The following is a 21,968-nucleotide window of genomic DNA, read 5'->3' as shown; positions in this document are numbered from 1 at the left end:
GGGCATGATCCTGTGGCCCCCACAAGATCCGCCCCTGGTTTTGTGATCTTTTACTGCTTGAGACAGGAACTTGTAACGTTATGACACCATGTTTTGGGATTTCTCGGTATCGTATGAAATGAAACGTATAGTCGTCTTCGCGAGTTTTAAGACCACCTAGTGGATCATTTCCGGCTTTCCGGCGAGTTTCCTCGTGAAAGACCCACAAAACCACCACCTTCCAAAACCACAAAACCACCACCTTCCAAAACCACCACCATCCAAAACCACAAAACCACCACCTTCCAAAACCACAAAACCACCACCTTCCAAAACCACAAAACCACCACCTTCCAAAACCACAAAATGAAGAAAGACAGATCAAGCTGCTTGCACGCTTCTGGAGAAAACTACGTTTTTTTCGTAACATCATTCTGAAAAAAGCTTCCAAAGCACAGCGTCTTAATGTTTGATTTGTTTTTCAGTAATCTTTGCTCTATAGAGTTATAAGCCCTTCGCTATGAGTTACGCCAGACCTAACGGCATAGACGCTTCGGACACACACTTCGCCGATATCTTCGTACCGTTGCACAACATGAGTCTGCACTCTCCTTTCTTTCCTGATTCTGTGCGAGATGCAAACGGCAAAAAACAATTTTTATTCATAACGTTGTGAGAGACATATTCCAACACGAAGTCACGTCACCAAAGAAAACACGGCACGCTTGTCAGATGGGTGTAGCTTTGCCCAATGAAGTCTGCTCCCATTATACGGTTAATCAAACGCATAGAATGCACATTGTATCACCTCAGTTCTCATTTCGATGGCACACGGAATACGAAGAGACGCAAACAACTTCAGGATGTCAAAACTAGAATGTGCGCCACGCCAGTAACGCATTCATGAAACGTGACGTCGTGACGTACAGTCTCACACAAAGATGGAACAGTGCAATGGGCAGAGACCATTAGAATTTGCAATGGACTATCGAAAAAGACGTAGCATTTTCTAAGGCATCAACCGCACTTAACCCGCCGGTGTCAGTCAGTTTCTTAAGAAATCACGGTATCCTATGCGAATCATATACGTTTGCCCAATTCAGAACAAATGCATCGTTCGCAGTACTCAGAAAACACAGCGTAGGATGCACACTTGGACCAGAGACACATCCTCTTTACTATGCTTAAAACATGAGCGAATAAGTTGCGGTGTAAAATTAGAACCCGCTTTTAGTGAATAGAGGTTGGTTACGACACACGAAGCCCCAAGTTATAATGGGGCAGTACTGAACCAGTGCAAGCAGTATTTTTAGAATAGCGTAACTTTTCAACAGCAGATAAAAAGTAGCAATATATACCTTGCAAGCAATAATGATTAGACAAAAAACTAATTGGAACTGATGTCTATGACTGAAGGTGTTAGCCATAATCTTTTAAGTCCGAACTGCTGTTATAATTGTCCGTCAGGTGATACTTGCAAGTATGCTGTTGGAATTCAGTCAGTAGTATAATCTGTTATTCTCTGAGACACATGTATACTTACCGATGCATTAGTTAGTCATTTATGCATCATTGATTTGGAAATAAAGCATACCAGGCAAAAGATGGACTTGCATTTGCACGCAGAAAAGACAGCAAAACATGGCACGGCGAAAAAGGACAGCTAGGAGATTACTCCAAAGAAAGCTTTCGATATTAAACACTAACACAGTGTCACGTCCTGCCACTGAGAACGGACTCAATGCCAAGCATGAAGTTAATGAACACGCGTGACTCGATATGACTCATTCGATATAAATCAACAATGGGTTGATTCCAGATGGCCAGAAATGTCGTGTGAATGCCCCGGCAAATATTTTTACGAGACAACTTCCATAAAGGCTTGTTAAGTTTTATAACTAATTTTCACACAAATACAGACGCAAAGACAACATGCATCTTAGAGATCAGCAACGATAACGCCTTAAGCAGAAAGGGCAGCTTGTTTTTCGATCATTCATATACACAGCAAAAACCGGCACGGAATGTAGTGTACTTTACCTACACGGTACACACAATGAAAGCGATATATGAAATCCCCTGGGACAGTAATGGTCGTTTCGTATGAACGTTCAGGAAAGCAAGGTAACGTGATTTAGAGCTTGTGTTAGCGCATACCTATTACATCATCACATAAAAGTCAAAGATGCATGTCAGAGCACTCATCAGCCTGGCCAAAAGAAAACGCTTGTCCGTACGGCCGGCAAAGTAAAACGTGCATACCTTAAAACCGCACGATGATAATGGACGTTTGCAAAACTAGATGATTTGTTTCATTGCTATCTTCTGACCACCGCATTTCGTTGCTCGTGATGCATGTTTATGGACGCAGAGAAATGAGAACATTCAGCGCTATGTCAGGTCGATAATGTTCACGGTACATACAATGATGAATTTTAGATAAAAAGCCCTTAAATTTTTGCAAGATTTTTGTATTCATTTCTTAAGCTATATGCTGGAAATCTTATCAATCTTTAGTCGGCATCTCATGAGTGCTAGACGTGTGTTCGAAACTGGTGAGTTATGTACAATCATGGACTTGGCTCTCATGCGCCTCGACGGGGTCAGCCAGACAAAAATTTCAACAACTGGTTGCACGTGCAAATGCATTGCCTTAACCTCGCAGAATACAACCAGCTATAGATAACCGAGCTTATTTGGGCCGAGTTTGTACAGTTTTCTACTTTCTAGACCCATTCGTCATCAATGACGTGGTGTCATCAAAGTTGACATTACTTAACCGGCAATTAATAAATAAAAGGGCCATTCCCATTCATAATGGCGTATCATTGAGAGCACCACCCGTGCATCTGTGGTTGATTCAACATGATGCATTGCTCTACTTTGAAATTTTAGTGACAGCAAACAATGATTCCTTATTTTATCTGAAACCCCTTTAACCTATGCAAATGTTATCGCTGGTGCTAAGCAGAGCTCAGAAGCCTTTGGTAGCTATCACATAATGTAGATAGTTTGAACAGCGTGCCTAGAATGTCGTCAAGTTCATATGGACCACGCTGAAATTCAAAAGGAAGAACACAGTTCCGCTCTTAATCGACCAATTTTACGACAATCGTTTCTAGAAAACCACATGTAGCATGTAGCATGCATGACATGAACCGCCTATAACAACTTATGGTACTCATAAGGACACATATTACATCAATTTCGAGTATTGATAAAGCATCAAAATACACCGAACAAAACTTGCCATATAAAAATACCTATATCTATACATCAATTGAGCTAGTCGCACTGTTGATTCCACATTGATTATTGCTGACTATTATAGCATCCGTTTTGCCTCGACCAGGAACTAACGGGTCCGAACCTTCTAGCGGGCCTCGCGGACGTGCAATGCTTGCGCTAAGTATTGCGCGTTCGTAGTGACTAGACTTCGATAACGTTCTGTCAGCTGATAAGATTTCCCAAAGGAAACACACGGACAAAGATATAGCTGGGCATTGCTTACTTGCTATTTGAACACTCTAAAAATGTTGCAGATATGAAAAATACTTTGAATCTAGAAAAGCAAGCTCCGACTCACTTGAGACCAGAGTAAAGCGCGGACAGTGCTAAGGCAAACCTACATCTTCAGCACTAGCCTAGGAGACTAAGTACTTGATGCTTTGGTGCCTGGACTCGGCTTGAGTATTGGCTCCACGCGCACGGGGTTCCGAAAGTGGTCAAGAGCCGGGCATCCAAGAACTGACGCTGTGATGTCCCCTCCCTCGGGTCCGCCGGCAGTTCGGAGCGATGGCTCTCGCAGGAGTGTTGTTTGCCGCGCGACTCTCTCGCTCCCCGCGGAGTCGTTGATGGAGCAAAGGTGCGGATGCGATAACGCCACCGTCAGCGCAGTTTGAGCCTGGTGGCCCGGCAGGCGACCGCTTACCGGCGAGTGCACGAGGACTCGCAGTGCTTGTTTAGGTAGGACTTAAGCGCGAACGACTTATTGCAATGACGACAGACGAAGGTCTTCATGGACGAGTGTGTTTGGACGTGAGCCCTGAGGTTGGAGCGGTCGGCGAAGGACTTGCCGCAGTGCGCGCAGCCGTACGGCTTCTCGCCCGTGTGCGAGCGCAGGTGGCCCTGCAGCAGCCACGGCCGGGAGAACGTCTTGCCGCAGACATGGCACTTGTGCGACAGCTGGTGCGTCAACACGTGCATCGCCAGCGCCGGCATGCTGACGTACGCCTTGCCGCAGGTGGGGCACTTCTTGGCGCCCTGCGAGTCGATGCTGCGGTGCGTCTGCTTGTGCCGCGACAGGTTGGACGACGTGGCGTACGTCTTGCCGCATTCGCAGCAGGTGTGCCTGGGCGGCCGGCGCGAGCGGCCCGCCCCGCCGCCGCCACCGCCGCCGCCGCCTCCGACGCCCACACTGTCGCCGCTGCTGCTGGCGGAGTCCTCCTCGCCGCGAGAGTCCGGTTCGCCGCCGCACCCGTAGTCGGAGAAGGCGGGCGCGCCGGTGTAGATGACGTACGTCTGCTCGCGGCGGGGACTGTGCGCCGGCGCCGGCGCCGACATGGCCAGCTGGAGCAGGTCGTGCGCCGCCTCCGTCTCCTCGGCGCTGCGCACACGCACTATCGGGATGCCGCCATCGTGGCCGCACACCTCGGTGCACGAGTCGGCCGCCGGCTCCGGCATCAGCAGGCCGCGCAGGTAGTCTGCGGAGGAGACGGTGCGTTACCGGACACGGGGGCGAATACGGCAGCACGTCGCTACAATAACGAACGGTTCTACGATATGCCGTGGAGAAAATAGTGTTGCGGTCATTATTGAAGTCCGGATACGTGGATACATTCTTTAAATGTTCATTAGCATTAAGTAGTGCTGCCATCACAGTTTTAATGCTATTTTCGCTAGATGTGAAGACGCAGCCATATAACCTTTAAGACGAAGAGCGATTTAAGAACAGTTTCGTCTTGTATCCGAAGGGCAGAGGTGGCAAGGTATACAAATCACGATTTCCCTAAATAAATAATCCAATTTCTGTTCTTTGTTTAACGTAACATGCACTCTTGATCGACACAAATGAAAACAGCAAAGTGTCTTTCTCCTCTGCCTAAGCCTGTGCAAAACTCTGCAATGCACCTTCATCCGTGGGACCATCTGTGCGGCATCAGCCCAGCATTAGCGTCTCCTTCCACCAGCACCGCCTCACCACCGCTGCCTCTGCCGTGATTCCGAGATCGAGCCAGCTCGTCGCGGCGTCATGAACCTGGCAGCGGCTCCAGTAGGCTTTCTGGAGCGGCCCGACCTGATCGACTGGGGTCGGGTCTGCTTCCAGGAGCGACTGGCGGTACACGGCCTCTGCCGACCGCCGCCGGGCACCGCGCCGCTCGGCTTCCAGATGACCTCCGTCGAGGAGACCGAAACGGACGGCGCGGCCACGCTCTGCGTGCTCGTGCACCGCAACTATCGGCTGGAGGAGGCCGAAGTCAAGACCGAGCTCATGGCGACCGTCGACCGCGACCTGCAGACGGTGCAGCAGCACTGGAAGCAGACCGCCAGCTGGCCGGACGGCGGCCAGCGCTGGCGTCACCTGCACCTCGTGCGCGAGCGGCATCAGTTCGCACTGCAGGTGCGCCAGGGTTCCGCCGGCCACGAGCCCTTGGAGCGGCTCTACCGGCTCAACCGCGTCAAGATGCGCTTCCTGTACTCAGAAGGCGCGCTGGTCGTGCTGGAGCGACTGGTTGCACTGCTGGACTACCAGCTGGTTGTGCACGGTACAGCAGTCGAGATCACCGGCCGGCTGTACCCGTTTTCGTTGCAAAGCCGCGGCTGGGTGCCCCTCGACGAAGCCACCGGCGCCGACCGCTGCGTCCGCCTCGTCAAGACGTTCTCTCGCGGCGGCGCGACGAGCGAGAGCTTCATCCACCTGACGAGAGATGGCAGGCTGGTAGCGCGTGCCGTGCATGCGTGGCCGGTGCGCACGGAGGCGCTGCACTTGACGCGCGAGCGGCCGCCGCTGCAGTGGGAGCTGGACCTGCAGCTGGTCTCCGCATTCACCGACCGCAAGCTGGAGCTGCGCGCGCTGTTCGAGCGATACCTGCGGGAGCAGCCGGACGTGCGCCGTCTGCTGGCCGACTTCCTGCAGGCGGTGCTGCTGTGGAAGCCACAGGACGTGACGCAGTTCGCCGAGGACTTTTTCACGTCGTACGCCGTCACGTATCGGTCGGATGAGCAGCATGGCCAGGAGAAGGCCATGTTCTCGGCGCTCGCCTCCGTGCACGGGGACTGGGATGAGCTCTGGACGGAGCCCAAAACGCACACCGACTAGGGACGGGGTTAGGCGGACAGGCGCGCCGGCGTCGCCGCCGGGACCGGATCACTCTTGTCTCCTGCAGCGATCTTCCGACGAAGACGACGCCAGAAATTGTGTCTTTGAGTCGTTTTTGAGTCTCCGAAACCTTCAACTCACATGGGGCTGAAGGTTTCAACCGCAAACTGTTTTTTTCGTTTCCTCTAGCAATGTTCGTTATAGTTACGAAGCAGCTCCCTACCCTCATTAGCTACGGATGTTTAGGGCATTTCTGGCCTCAATCTCACAGCCTTGCACCGCCACTCAGCCTTACACAATGGCTAATCGCCGAGATTGCACTGAAACAAAAACCTGTAAGTTTGTAGCTTGTGCCTCTAAAGTTGCTAATGTGCATATTTGGACGTGAATCATACATCCGGACAAATAAAAATTAACCTTACTCAGGCGTGACTTGAAAGCAATTTAATTATTCAGCTCTAAATCCAGGATCAGAGAGCATTTGGAAGTGGTTTGCTACGGAAAGCCTCTTAGTTCATATGAAGTTATTCTGTCAACAACAGAGCTGCTAAGTTTCGTAGGCAATCTACATAGCTCGGGCAAAACAATGCAAGAAGTGAGCATAGCAGAGCGAAGTGATGGGTGAAATTGAACAATGGCTGCTAAATTAGACTGGTGACAATCCGAGTGCAAAAGGCATTGCCAGAGTTAAATAATCTGCTGAGCTGTCAATGGGAAACACCGGGCTATTCACAATCATTTGGGGAGAACGTGCATTTTGACGAAGAACGTGCTCAACTGAGATATGCTTACATGTATGCGTATACAGCAAAGCTGATAATTTTGATAACTACACAATCCCTACATCGCTGAAAGACGGCAAAGGCTGATTGACTGATCGAAAATCCGCATAGCCCACAGCTGTAACGATTCCTTCCCTCGAGTAATGAAGCTTCGACATATCAATTCCATAGGCTGTTTTTAAGCTGCAACGCATCAACTCCATAGGCTGTTTTGAAGCTGCGACGCATCAACTCCATGGATTGTTTTGAAGCTGCGACGCATCAACTCCATGGATTGTTTTGAAGCTGCGACGCATCAACTCCATGGGCTGTTTTGAAGCTGCGACACATCAGCTCCATGGACTGTTTTGCAGCCACTGCTCTTTAAAGGCGCTGAAAGGTGCATGCTCACGACACGAACAGGAAATGGTCGGGCCGCCATTTCATCAGAGTTCCAGTGCAGAAGAACCGCCTGCCATTTGCCCATTACGGTGATGACCTGGAGGGTACCAGGCCGTGACATGCTAGCCGGGAAGGTGCGGAGACAACGGAGCTTTCTTCACCGCTTCGTCTGCGCTGCTGTCGCCCGGCATCATGTCGATGATTTGCATACTGCACTATTTAGATGCTGATGCAAATGTGGCGACATTACATTGGCGCTAAATATTCAACAGGAGATGTGCGCAAATTGCTCCGTTAAATGCCCGGTGAGACGACAAGATTTTGTGCGACTTAAACATCCAAAAATAACGGCTAGGGCAGGAAGCTTGTAGTTGACTGGTTTGTCCCAGCGGCAAAACCAGGTAATAGCTCTACATGAACCAGACTACCTCCTCGCCAGCATAAAGTCTCAATCAGCACGAGCACCGGCGGGGGTGATGTAGCAGGGGGATGGACAAAGGGCGGTCACTTGCCAAGCGTGGACATGCCACTTTTAACTTAGTTAGTGTTTTCGGAGCTCGTCATCGCCGTCCTCCTCATGAGCACCAACGACTTTGTTATTGATGTCAGGGCCCAGGGACCATGGTTCAACCGGATCCAAACCCGGGCCCCCACAGGCGAACCCAAAGCCATCACCCTCGGTCATCATGGGCCATCTATTTTCGCCTGTGATTTATTAACTCCTCTAACATGAACATATTCTGAAATACAATTTTCAGCCTTCTCTCTTGTATACCTGTCATCTCTTTTCCATCGTCTGAAAACGGAGTTGTAATATTTGTGCTTCTATTGCTGTTAAAATAAGGCTTCCGCGCATGGATAGCGGGCTTAAGACACCGCCACTTTTATATTCTTAGGTGACATCAAAACAAATTTGAAGTCCTCTGCTTCCTCACACTTGCTGCGTCTCTGGTGGTGAAGGCATCTACATGATCAGGCTAGAGCTTGCTAACAGCCGGGCATTGCCCAGAAAGGACCAGTTTTTAGTTAGGAACACCTGATATGATCAGTGCTCGAGGCGTTAAAGGTTCGGCGTTCGAACATCCCTATATTCTCAAATATTAGCGCCAAATGTGCGTCGCTTCGTAAATAAACTTGCCCCCAGAAAGACTCCACTTAGGAGATCTCCAGCGATGACTACCATCTTCTGCATTGATCATCGAACAACAGCCGGCCAGTCAGCCTTTCGTAATTCATCCACGAACAAACAAAATTAACGAGCTGAAGTTTATCCAGGGCCGGTGCCGCGATGTACATCCGTTTGGCTCCAGACGGCGACCATATCAATATCGTCGCCGCAAGTTTCTAGCTAGACAAATTCAAGTGCTTCCCTGACGGCGAATGCGATAAATGCGACGTCACTGTCGCAGTTATTTATTCAGGCGTTGCTTGCTGATGAACTAGCGCGCCCCTAGATAAGTTTTGGTGGAGGAAAAGGGAGATTAAGCGGCGGCTGAAGTTTTGTAGCGCTTTTGCTTACGTCTAAAGGAGACGAGTTGTCCGTGTATCCAAATGTACATCGAAGGAAAAGCTGGTTCAAAATCAGGCAAAGTAACGAATACTTCCAATGCAAACGTCGCGCGTTCTTTTACTCTGCCCTTTGAGTGTATTACCGAAGCGTATCAAGCTGAAAGCCAGGCTTGTACTTTAATTCACACTTTGGATTATTCATGTTTCAATTTATGAAGAAACCTCTAACATGCCTTCATACTGTTACTCGTCCAAACTGTAATCATTGCAGTGCAAGTTTCTCCACAATATCCAACCATTTGTGAGGCTATATCTCAATGTTTTAAAATGTAAAAATGCATGACCGACGCGCGTCTGTAAATATTAGACATTCTGGGAAAACCGTACTTTGCTCAAAAAGTTTGACACGTGTATTTGCTTGATCAAGTGCTCAATGCCACGCTTTAAAAATAGCAAAACACCCACGCCAGCTTCGATTCCATTTGAAACAGCATTACACCGTAAATGTGTGACGCATAAAACACACGAGCTGTGATAGCGGAGGTCTAGCTGCATCAAAAGCGATCCAAACAAAGTTGCACGCCAACCTAATTTTAAGCATGCATTTAATCCAGGTCCATATCACAAGCATCCTTACAAGTAATCGATCTTCAGCGGGAGTCGTGTTGAGCGCATGCTTTTCAAGCACATCTGTAATCAGCTGAGCGCATCTGAACATGTATGCTTGTGCTTATTTACACGTGATCATCCGAACACTCGCAACACATTCAGCGAGGGTGCAACAGAGGCCGCCGCACGGATACCGCAGCATTTGGACATTATAAGTAAAGCGCTCAACCCGAATTTCACAAGCAGTCAAAAACAAAACATTCGTTCCCTGGCGCTCAGTTCTTCGTTGTGGTTCAGTGCGCTATTTCAAACACCCCTAACGTTTTCCATGTTTTCTATGTGTACAACTACACCCCGGTTGTCTATCCTTGTTGGCTGTGGGATGAAATTAAACGTGACGTCGTATCTCTGCGTATTTTTCTGGACCGCTGGGTTCCATTTGCAGCTGGCGGTACCTTTTGGACAATTCTGTACCCATCTGACCGCCTCCGGGGGCAGTAAAATCACAAAAAGGCATCATTGCTGTACGTCTTTAAAATAAGATAACGTGGACCTGCTTCCTTAATAAGTGACTGAATCGATGCGCCTGAGTCTCACAATACAGTGGCAGAGACGAGACCCATAATGAGAGCTGAGAGTCTCATATCCACAGGCTGGCGCCGGATTCAGCATTGTCGGGTGTCATAACCACATAGGCGAGGGCCGGATTCAACAAGCTGCTACCGCCCGGGCCGACTGGGAAATTTCAGAAACACATGCCATAAATATACCCGATAAATTGTGTCAGAACAGGCTCTTCTTTGCTGAACGTCGGATCTCAGATATATAGCGAAGATATAAACTGTCAGGCTGTGAAAACGGAGATGATGGATGCGGCCATCAGGCATGATAACTGCCGCTGGCCTCCGGCCGTGGCGGGCTGTCGTACGCCGCCGGGGGCGTTCCAAATGGTCGCAAATGGGGCCGCTGTCCGACCGGCGCCGCCTCGCCATGTACCCATCCCGGCGCCGGGGCTTTGCTCAACAGGCGGCTGCGCCGACCCCGGCTGCCACTGCCGACCTCGCCGCTCTGCAGCCGGCGCATCCGAGCCCAGCCAAACCCGGAGTCGAGTCCAGACCTGTTGTGACTTGGAATCGAGTCCAGACCTGTTGTGACTTAGAATCGAGTCCAGGCCTGTTGCGACTTGGAATCAAGTCCAGACCTGTTGTGAGTCGGAATCGAGTCCAGACCTGTTGTGAGTCGGAATCGAGTCCAGACCTGTCGTGACTTGGAATCGGGTCCAGATCTGTTGTGAGTCGGAATCGAGTCCAGACCTGTTGTAAACCGGAATCGAGTCCAGACCTGTTGTTGCTCGGAGTCGAGCTCAGACCTTGTGTTACTCGAAACGAGTCCAGATCTTTTGCGACTCCAAATCGAGCCCAGACCTTTCGTGACTCGGCCTTAGAAGACAATGTTCACTTCGCAAATGAATCGCACTCGGGCCAAGAATCGACAACAAAAATCGTTGGTGATGACCCGGGCTTGCACTTGGTGATCAATGCATCCAGCCCCACGTTGCGCGGGGACTGTGGGTTGTCATCGCAACTGCCTAACCATGACATGGGACCGTTGCATAGCCAACGGGAAACGTCCAGCAGCGAGAAGATGTTTTACATTTTCGACGATCATCTTTTACATTATTTTGACCCTGTTGTCCGCAGCCGATTCATCCTGCCATAAATGCTTCAGTAAAACCAAAGCTTCATCTTGTTCATATAATAAAACACTTTTTTCATGATATTGATGTTTTGTTCATTTAACGTCAACGTCGCAATTCAGGTAAGAGAAATGCGATTTCAAGGCCAGGTGTTTGCACGTTTTCAATTCTTCTATCTAAATTGTGGAAACGATTCACCCAACAGTTTGAGAGATATCTTCGACAGAGCCTGGAGAGATAACACCAGACCCAGTGTTTTACTCATAAATTTGATATAAACACGGCTAGCGGTTGCAAGGCCCGAACCTTGGCACAAGATGGGACAGTTATCGAATGTAGAAATCGTGCCTTCAAGCCATCAATCAGGTTAGCTGACCACCCATTTAAGGTGCCAGGAGTCAAACTGTGACTCGGGCCCACGTGATCCAAGACTCGTTGACCTATACTTGGCCCATAATCAGTACACCACGGCGTTACTTGGATTCGGATTCATGTAATTTGGAAAACGTCAATTCGGACTCGGACTCAGCATCGATGTCATGATTTAGATAAAGACTCGATGAGTGATTGAGGCTCGGCTCAGACCTCTGCCCGGTGCTATAGGCTGCCATCTTGCCGGCGAGAATGGCAGGGGCTTTAGGGCATTGCAAAAAGCTTAATCATGAAATAGCTTACCGGAGCCATTCGCTGAATAATGGATATTAGCTCAATATCCGTTCTTCCAGCGTATACACCTCATACTGCTGTAAGCGGTAGGTATTCACCTTCACCTCGCACTTATTAATGTCGCGCGCTTAACGTTGTAGCTGACACGAAATGAGCCGTTGCATAGTCCTTGGTCAGTACCTAAATGCGGCCTGGTGCGTCAATGTGCGCGATTGCCGCATTCCAGACCACTTGATCCCAATACAATATTGATGTTCCGTACAACACCGTGCAGAATTTGATGACGGTCATTTCTGAAGCCATCAAAAGAATTATGCAAAGTTTACGGCGACGCTTGGGCATTTCAGCAGTGCAATGGAGGCGTTCGCCACCGCTCCCTTCAGCCGCGGTCGTCAGCCATGGGTTTTATACGGATTTGGCCGCCGTCATCTACGGTTTACTGCAATTTGTCAGCAGAATGCCACCTGTGCCTTGTATAATTCGGCCGGTCCCGCGCCGCCGACGGGAGGGGCATGGGGCCGCTCGGATGGAGGGCTGCAGCTCTTTGTTGCTCGTCAGCCGGCTTCATGGTCACAGCGGGGAGGGGCATCGGGTCACGCGGGGGACAGAACACTTCCCTCTCCGTCATCTAACGCCGTGGCTGTAGCCGGGAACGGCGCAGCGTCTCACGTGTGAAACAGCGGCACTGTGTTGACGGTAACTCGACTCCACGCGCGGGGGATGGGGAAAAGGGGTGGCGGGCCACGAAGGACGTTTCGATGTTAGTCGAACGGCGTACAACAGCGATGGGCGGTGTGAGAGGCACACACGTGCAAGGCAAAGCCACCGATTGGGTTCGGGATTCAAAATAAGCTCTGATGGTCTGAGGATGGCTAGAATCTAGCGAGAAGTTCTGCAAAGATAATGGGAAGGGAACATAGCCACATCCACGCTGGTGTGAGATTGTAGCTTTCGATGACGTCTCCACCTGCCGTGACGTCATTATCTGGAAATGACGGCAGCTTCACGCAAAAGAAAAGCTCACGGCCATAATTCCTGCAGACTAGCAGCAATCGTGTCTAGTATCCAGGGAGTCCTGCTGGGGAGCGGATCATTGTTCTGACACTGGGTGTCAGGCTGATGTCAAACTGTGACGTCAGGCGTGACATGACCTCGCCCCCGTCGTCGGATGGCTTAGGCACATCCGGCGGCGACGGTGATAGCGATGACGTAGTCACGGGGGGTACTCTTGCAAAGCCAGATCGAAGAACTGGATGACTGACCATGGAATCATGCAGGGCACAGGGGCGAGATGGTCACGACGTTCCGCCTTTGGTCACGATCATGCGAATAATGCATGTGGGAGGTACATTCATGTTCGTGTCGAGTTCCATTATGATGGCATATCCGACCTCGAAAATAATCTCAGGTCGAGATAGTGACGTTTCTCCGGTCATTGTCGTCCAGAGCCTAACGGTGATTTACGTGCATGCTTCAAGGCTGCAAAAGGCATTCGAATATAGCTCTTCCATGCAAGGGAGATTAAGTGAGTGCATCCCTGTTCATATACGAATCTCGGATGTCAGCAATGATACAAAACATTTTCAGGCCAGTAATATCTCAAAGTGTGTCTAAAATTGTCTAAAAGACCTCGAACGATTTGTTTCTGTTTTTGCTAACGATGTGGCTTTAAGAACATAAATATGCAAGGGCGGTATCTGCAAGCAACAAATGGGGAGCAAGCTCTCGCAAACACACGGCCTGCCTCCTCCCATCGCACCCCCGATGGTAGGTATATTATTCAAAGACTTCTTGAAGTGACTGTAACAGACTACATATATTCTTACACTTCTTTTCGCGCCGAATATTAGTGAAAAATCAAAATCAGCATAATGTATTTTTGACTCTTAAGGATATCTCATTTCATGAACTTATGTCTAATGCCGAGAACGACTTATGTTTATATTTCTTAACCAACAAAAACTTTCACCAGGGTGAATATATTTTCATAGCATAAGAACAACGTGCTCTTATAAGTAATTTTATCGATGTCTACTAACACAGCAAAATACCGCCACCACATGGTCGTTCTGTGTTTGTTCTTATCACCCTGATCCATTCATCTACGCGGACGAATCACTGCATTCCTCTGAAGAGGCCTTCGCGCATTCAACAATTGTTTTGATTTACACGGTATCATACCTAATCTCCAAGCTTTCTAAAAACAAAAAATACTGCCTAATAAGGTAAAAGCCCCTCATTGCTTTTGGGTGAATGTGGTGACTGTCCACCCCATAATGTAATTGCATTAAAATACACTTGTGCTGATAAAAGAAGCTGAACATCACCTTAACGCTTCACACGTACAATTTCTTTAACATGCCTCCTTCCCGCTCATCCTTTGGAACCGTGATCAACTGAGCTAGGGTCTCTTAACGTTCTGATCATATCAATAGAATGAATTAAGAAAACAAACGGTTGCCAACTGCTAATCTGGAACGGCTCAGAAACCGCGGCCAATAAAACCTTCGTTTTTGAGTGGCAGAATCACCATGACGGCAGCTTTATCATTGACTTTTTATCTTCATCGCTTTGTGTTTATCGGCTGTATCTTTTATTACAATTTTGATGCATTGACAGGTTTTCAATTTATCTTGCATTCATGGTGCTTTATGCTATCCATGATTTCATTTATCACCGTGGGATCGCAGCCACCAACTGTCATAATGAACCGAACTAAAGGCTGTCCCTTTCAGACTCAGCGATTTGGTTAGGCTGTTTCATCAGTCATGTCAGCAGAAAGTAAAATCATGGCATGAGACGGCCACGTGTTATTGAGTGTCGTTTATCTAAAGCCTTCAAATTAAGTTTTGTTTTGACGGGACCCCAACTGTATTGCCGCCTTTGCCAGAACACCATCGAAAACAAAGTTCTCGGTTCCGTACGAACACAACTGAAGGACCGCCGAATATAATCAACGTCTAAGGTAGCAGTAAAGAGGCATGCCATTGGTAGCAGTATTCAAAAGAATATCAATACGTTGAAAAGTGGGTAGTTTGGCTGTAGCTTTTGCCGAGCTGAAGACGAAAAAAGGCAATAAAAGGGGCAATGCAAATGCAATCAAAGCAGCACAACTTAAGTTACGAGACGGACGCGTCAGACGGTAAGTTCTCACCCTCCTTAGATCCAGCGTTACACCCAGCGTGACATAGATATACACAAATGAGTTAACTGGACAACGCCGTGCCGCGGACGTAGCAGTTCAAGAACACATGACGGCGCCTTTACGCTCTGGAGCCAAGCTCCTCAAGTGTTCACACGCGGACTGAAGCGGACAGCCGTAAGCCAGGCCCTAGCTGATTGGCCACGCTAGGGGTGCAGGCCCGGGGTGTGTCAGCTCAGGGCTGCCCGGCCCGCGGTGTGTCAACTCAGGGCTGTCTGGTCCGAGGTGTGTCAGCTCAGGGTTGCCCAGCCCGCGGTGTGTCAGCTCAGGGCTGCCCGGCCCGTGGTGTGTCAGGTCAGGGCTGCCAGGTCCGGGGTGTGTCAGCTCAGGGTTGCCCGGCCCGCGGTGTGTCAGCTCAGGGCCGCCCGGCAAAAGGTGTGTCAGCCCAGGAGTGCCAGGCCCGGGGTGTGTCAGCTTAGGGAAACCCGACCCGGGGTGTGTCAGCTCAGGGTTGCCCAGCCCGCGCCCGGGGTGGTGTCGGAGCTTTTAGGAAACCCGACCGTGTGTTGTCACTCAGGGCTGCCCGGCCCGTGGTGTGTCAGGTCAGGGCTGCCAGGTCCGGGGTGTGTCAGCTCAGGGTTGCCCGGCCCGCGGTGTGTCAGCTCAGGACTGCCCAGCCCGCATGCCGCCAGGCAGGCACCACCAGGAGCCGCGATGGCGTCATGCGACCAGGCGCTCGCCACGTGCTGAGGCCACACCCACCGGCGACCGGTCGACCCCCCCCCCCCGCCCTCGCCAGCGGAGCACCACCGGGCGCCAACCTCGCCGCCGGCAGCTGCGGCTGCAGCTTCAGACGAGCAGTTCATAGTCATACAGACCAGCGTTGGACACATCATCTGGGTCAGACTCTGGTGCTTCGAAACTGCCAGCAGCGGGAAACACGACATCACGCGCGGTGGAACGTGCTCAGAGCTGACCGCAAAGCACCATTGGCTAACTTCTTGCTGACAGAAGCACTTCTGGAGTGCTAGGCGTATGGTTTCCGTCGCCAGATCCCTAGATCACCGGACATTGCCTGACTGCTGACCTTTTTAACTAACTTCCATGCTGTCAGGAACTGACTTCCATGCTGTCACTGAGCATGCTTTGAGTTTGTTGGCCGAACATCAACCGCCATGTACGTATCCTGGTCAGTTTACATTGCCATGGCTTGGCGAGTTTGAGAAATTTCGACGAAACAGAATCGTTGATGTGATACTTGGAATTACGAGACGTGTCTGGCGTGAATGTTCAGAGGTGTCCACACGTGCCCGGGTGGTCGGTTGAATGTGACGCACTCGGGGTGGTGGTTGGCGGCAATTTGAGCCACAGAGATCTCAAGACTAAATAAGCAAGAAATACCACGTTTAAGGAAGAGGTGGACCTGTATGTAACCTTACTTGTAAAAATTTCAGGTCCGTAGGTCATGGCATTCGGATAACATAAGGTCAATCGAGGTCAAATTTCTGAAAATGCCCGAAGTGCCCTTAACCTTCTCGTGCAGCTACCTTTCACCTAGATGCCTCTCCCAAGCTAAAGGTTACTCATGTTTATTCCAAGTCAATAACCCTCAAAAGGTGAGGGGGAACAAAAACCCTCGAAATAGTTCTGTTATTTGAATTCAGATAAGAATAAAGAACTACGCCAAGCGTTGTGTTCCTAAAAGAGAAAGATTGATCAGGATCATTTTAGATTTGACCCTTCTGACCTTTATGAAGTCAAAAGAAGACATTTGCTAATGACGTCCTTGAGATGAAGACATTTAGAATTGACGTCAGAAACTAATTTAGACAGCAGATTTTCCAGTACCAATGTGATTTAGTTTACACCCCGGTCTGATCTTTATTCTTGGCACTAGGTCAGTGGAATTGGTAACAATCTTAAATTCAGTCGTCTGTTTGTCTGAGAAACCGTCTAAAAAATGCATGGCTTCGTCTAACACTCTGCTGTCGCGGTCAAGTCAGACGATTCCCAAGGGATCGTTTGCGCCGCCAGCCATGCATGGTTCGACTTTGACCTGCCGTAGATCAGCAATCTTACAAGGTATATATAATTTGTTTAAACGAAAAGATTGACTATTCCATTGCCTACCGCTAACAACGTTTGACGCGGCTACACAGTACCGTTCAAAGTTTGTTTTGGGTAAACGCTTGGAGAGGGATCAGTTTGACACCATTCGTCGTCGTCGTCGTCGTCGTCGTCGTCGTCGTCATCGGGAGTTTCCGACGCACTCAGCTGCTGAGGCTGCACGGCAGTCCCCTGCCTCTCGTCCTGGTAGGAAGGGCGGGAACCGCAGGGATTCGAACCCCGAACGTCTGTTTTCCCAGTCGCGCAGTTTAACCACCGCACTATCCACATCCATGACCTCTACCTGAGCACGAGCTTTAAATACTTGCAGTAAATGTTCAAAGCATCACAGCGGCTGGCTTTGTGTTGTGACATTTAGCATCTGCAAATATTGAGGCACATATATGAAAGTACCTTACTTCCCAGAAGCTGCCACTTTGCAAAAAAGGAATGTCACGACTAATGACGCATAACTGCAGGTTGATTATCCTGTTCGCAGTTCCGTAGAAGACTTAAGCTCAACCTAAAAGCGCTAGATATGGCATCAACACTTGGAACCAGTCCATTATGTGGCAATGTCCAAGTCAAGCGTCCAATAATCGTTAGGCCGCACTAGTGGCCGCATATAGCTGCTGCACCAGGGTCTAATGCGTCAATGCAACGTCGTTTAATTCGCAGCCATTTGCTCCGTCGGGTTCATCGCTGAATGCGCAATACGCAACAGGTGCAGCCTGACGGCTGTCTTATAGCAACCAACTGTTCTCATCATGAGAACTTCCATCATGCCATGATAGTACGGGACTCCTTCACGCACAATATCGTTGGTATGTGTGACAGGCCTTTCCACGCGCCTTGGAGGAAAAAAACGCACTCTGCGTACGATGTAACATCTTGTTGCACCCGGGCGTAACATATTGCTGCAAAACACTGAAATCCTGAGTGCGCTAGTTTACACATGCATTAGAAATACCCAAACAACGCCTGGCTGTGACTCAGTGAAATCAATATCGGTCGGTAACCTTTTCATTCACCTTCATCCTAAAACTTATCCACAGCGACAGTTCAGGCGTACAGACTTAGCTCAGACGCTTTTTTCGAGACACCCCGTACATATATAGCATTCTTTTCATTGCTCATGCAGTCATAAAAACAGCAGCTACTGTTAACTATCTTTATCTCTCAGCCAGCTCAAATGGTCCAAGTTTCAGGAAACATGCCAACTCAATTCATGCGCTGCTTGATCAAACATTATTTAAAGGAATACATTATAAAACGATTTACTGACTATGTCATATCTGAGTCGATTTCGACATTACCAGCAATCAGGCACAACTCCGCAGCCACGTGCCACCAAGCTTAACCCAAATACAAACGACATAATGCCACAGTCATTTGACCCTGGCTATACCCGAAGCCCGGGCCGCCAGCTGAAACTGCTCCTGAGTGCGGCCGGAGGTCTCTGCAGCCCCGAATGAAGACAATACCGTTGTCGGTTGGAGGGGCCGCGCAGGCCCCTCCTCATCCTTGTCTGTCGCTGCTGACGGTCCACAAAGGCATGGCCAGTGTCCCCGGAGGTCTGTAGCCCCGTCATGAGACGGTGGGCAGAGATCGCGTTCGATAGCCTGCCAGCGTCACGGGGCGTCGGCCGGCCGCACATGCCCAGCATGTAGAGACGAAAGGCGGGTGCAGTATCGTGGCATGTAGTCCGATTGCAACGATGACGCGAGGTTTTTTAACACGCGCCCGGGTGGCCGGCTGGATACCCTTCGCTCAGGTGGAGGTGGGGGGGGGGGGGGATAATTTGACCCCCTGAGATCTCGGGAACTAAGAAAGCTAGAGACACCAAATTTACAGGGCGTATTGTCCTGTACATGGACACACTTAGGTCAAAGTTTCAGGTTCCTAGGTCACGACCTTTGGGTCAATTAAGGTCAAACAAGGTCAAGTTCCAGGTTGGTCTCCTAAGTGCCCCCAGAAACCTAGGTAACCGTTTCTAAGCAAAAGGTTACAGTCTCATTCATGGTCAGTTACCTTATTTGACCTTTTGAAGGTCGAGGTGACCAAAATCATCCAAGACTGCTTTGAGTTTTGCATTTGACTAAGCGACAAAGATTACGCTAGGCAGTATGTTCCTAAACTGAATCATTTTAGGTCAGTGACCTATTCTGACCTCTAAGAAGTTCATTGAAGATGTATAATGCGGTTCCTGCTATCAATTAACTCGAAATGAGCACCAGAAGCTATCCCATACAGCAAGCCCAAGACTAACAAAACAGGTTGGTTTTGACCTTGTGTGACCTTCATACCTGACCTTAGGTCGATGTAATTTGATCATTCAACTGTTGTGTTGCATAAGAAAGCATCTCAGGGATGTATGGTTTCGTTTAACAATCCGTTGTTGGATCAGACCGAAGGATTCCCTAGAAACTGCCTTCGCTGAAACCATGGTCTGACTTTGACCTGCCATAAGTCAGCGACCTCACAAGATGCATCTAAATTTGTGATGCCAAACGATCCGCCATTTTCTACAGCTATGAAAAACTTGGCGCGGCTACGCCGCGCCGTTCGGAAATCATTCTGGAAAAGACCTTCGGGGGTCAATTTGACCCCCCCCCCACCGGTGCGCGTGTTAAAGCGCGTTTATAGCATTTTGCACTATGAGTTGCTGCACATCTTTCAATAGCAGCAAAACTGACACTACACTGTTTTAGGTAAAGCGGTTGAAACTTTGCATTACCATGCGAACGCAAATGCCTTCCACTAAAACACCTATATGCAATCTACCAATTACCACGGAATTTTCATTCTGCAGCATCTGGATGCCATACCGGAATTCCCTCTTCCCCCCAAAAATGGTGAGAAGACCGCACCACCGCTCTGTTAGGTGGAGAGGGAGGGAAAGGGGCCAGCATTCCTAGCCTAGGAACACACATCAACACTTCCCTACGCGTCCGCACAACCATGAGGGGCACATCTGCCCGGTTCCTCGCCAGTGTTCCCCGGGTCTGTCGGCGTTTGCCGCGTTTCCAGAGCACGCATCAGATACGTGCCCACTGAGTACAGCCCTCAGGATTTGCTCGGAGACGGTGCACAACAGGGGAGCGAGTTCGAGACGAACCCCGTGAACTTTTGAACTTTGGACGTGACTGTGAGGGTGACCTCTGCTCGGGATTGCGCTCGCCGAGAACGATGAGATGAGAACGCTGAGAGAACGATGAAGAGACGTACCTCATGACCTATGCCCTTTCCTCCGGGCTGCCTACACCAAGAGAGCTAAGGAAGACAGATCATGTGACTTTCGTTCGGTGTTGCACACAGTGCGGAGGGAAGCCCTTTGGCGGCAGGACATCACTTGTTGACGGCCTTCAAGACGTCGGTCGCACCAGCCGCGCCAGACTCGCGCCACACGACAGCAAACCGGACGGAAAATATACGGCGCCCTGAGGGGGTGACGGGCCGTTCTCCGAAGATGCAGGCACCAGCAGGGAAACCTGCCGCCAGATGGCATGCGTGAAGGCCTGAATAACCACGACTTATGTGCAGAAGTGACGAGGAAGCAGTGAATCAGCGGTAGAATCTCGTATGCCGCCTTATCAAAACATCGTCCGGGCAGGACAAATAAAAGGAAATTAAAACCTGCTACGTGACATTTGCTAGGAGCTGTAACTTTCAAGATCACGCCATCAAAGTCCAGGTGCACGCCTCCTGACCTATGTTCATGGTCACGGTACGGGGCGTGCCACGACGCTGCTATTTCAGTGCCACTCATAGTAGCCTTAGCAACGACACTTCGTTAGATTGACGTCCAGGACGGGAATGACTTTTGGGAGTTGGCGGGACGAGGAGCGGGGGAGAGGGTAGCATGGTTGGATAAGATTACCACACGATCGAGGCGCTCTTAGGGAAGCGTCATGGCTCCCATATTAACTACGGTATTTAAATGAGGTACATGGATGTCGCCATCTAACTCTCATCGCGTGATCGCCATGAATATTCCTTTCGAGCGCGCCCCGCCCGGGCCGCGGCGAGTCGATGGCGGAAACCCACGGCAAGCCAGAGGGAGGCGCCCGTCCCACGCCCAGCCCATAGAGGACCGACTCGGCAAGGCCGGTGTCGGAGGCGGCGCCACCTCACGTGAGCTGGTGACCCTTGGTGCCCCGAAAGTGAGGGGTCGCTGAGGGCATCGATCACCGTCGCACGGGACATTGACCAGCGGCGTCCGAAGCGACAAACGACTCGTCGCCGCGCAGTGACGGTGTTGAGGCTCACTTTAAGAGCCCGGCGACGACGGTCAACGTGCCGAAGCCAGAGCCCTTCAGTGTGGTTGTCTTTGAGCGGTCGGTACCTATATACCTGGTGCCAACCTCAGCATGGGTCTGTCTATGCTATGATCAGGCTGAGCGAAGGGAATTATGTTGGCCAGCAACCGGGGCCACTTGTAGGCGCGCTTCCACGGGTGCGATTTCCGCGTAACGCCCGTGAATGCCGTCACGTGCGCTGAGCCCGTAGACTTGAGCTTCGTTTTATGTCGCCACCAGTGAGGCGGCCACTGTTTCGCGGCAGGGACCCGGACGAGACGGCGGCGACCGCCCTCGTCCCCGCCGCGATCGATTGGACGAAGCGAATCGGGGATCCACGCCGCTGTCTGGCGACGAGCACCGCACAAATCGACGTGGCCATTTCCCCGATGAAGGAAACAGAAAGTGACACCGCCCTGTGTCCAGACACACCGCGCGGCAGTGCTTGGCGTGTCCGCGCGGTTGTCCGCGGAGTAGGAGA

At 50.2% G+C, this 21,968-nt stretch overlaps 1 protein-coding gene across 1 annotated transcript in view; it reads right to left on the bottom strand.

Moving 5' to 3' along the window:
* Positions 1–649: 649 nt before the first annotated feature.
* Positions 650–21,968, bottom strand: part of LOC119099270 (transcriptional repressor scratch 2) — a 22,551-nt gene continuing 1,232 nt past the window's right edge. Inside the window, exon 2 of the mRNA XM_037222395.1 lies at positions 650–4,682. Within this exon, the coding sequence (XP_037078290.1) occupies positions 3,907–4,682 (776 nt within the window). The 3' untranslated portion in view covers positions 650–3,906. The remainder of the gene's footprint in view (positions 4,683–21,968) is intronic.

The sequence above is a fragment of the Pollicipes pollicipes genome, unplaced genomic scaffold, assembly GCF_011947565.3.
Source record: "Pollicipes pollicipes isolate AB1234 unplaced genomic scaffold, Ppol_2.1 Scaffold_4740;HRSCAF=5597_pilon_pilon_pilon, whole genome shotgun sequence".
NCBI classification, from domain to species: Eukaryota; Metazoa; Arthropoda; class Thecostraca; order Pollicipedomorpha; family Pollicipedidae; genus Pollicipes; species Pollicipes pollicipes.
Note: the sequence above shows the minus strand (reverse complement) of the source record. Positions and strands in the feature narration are given on the sequence as shown.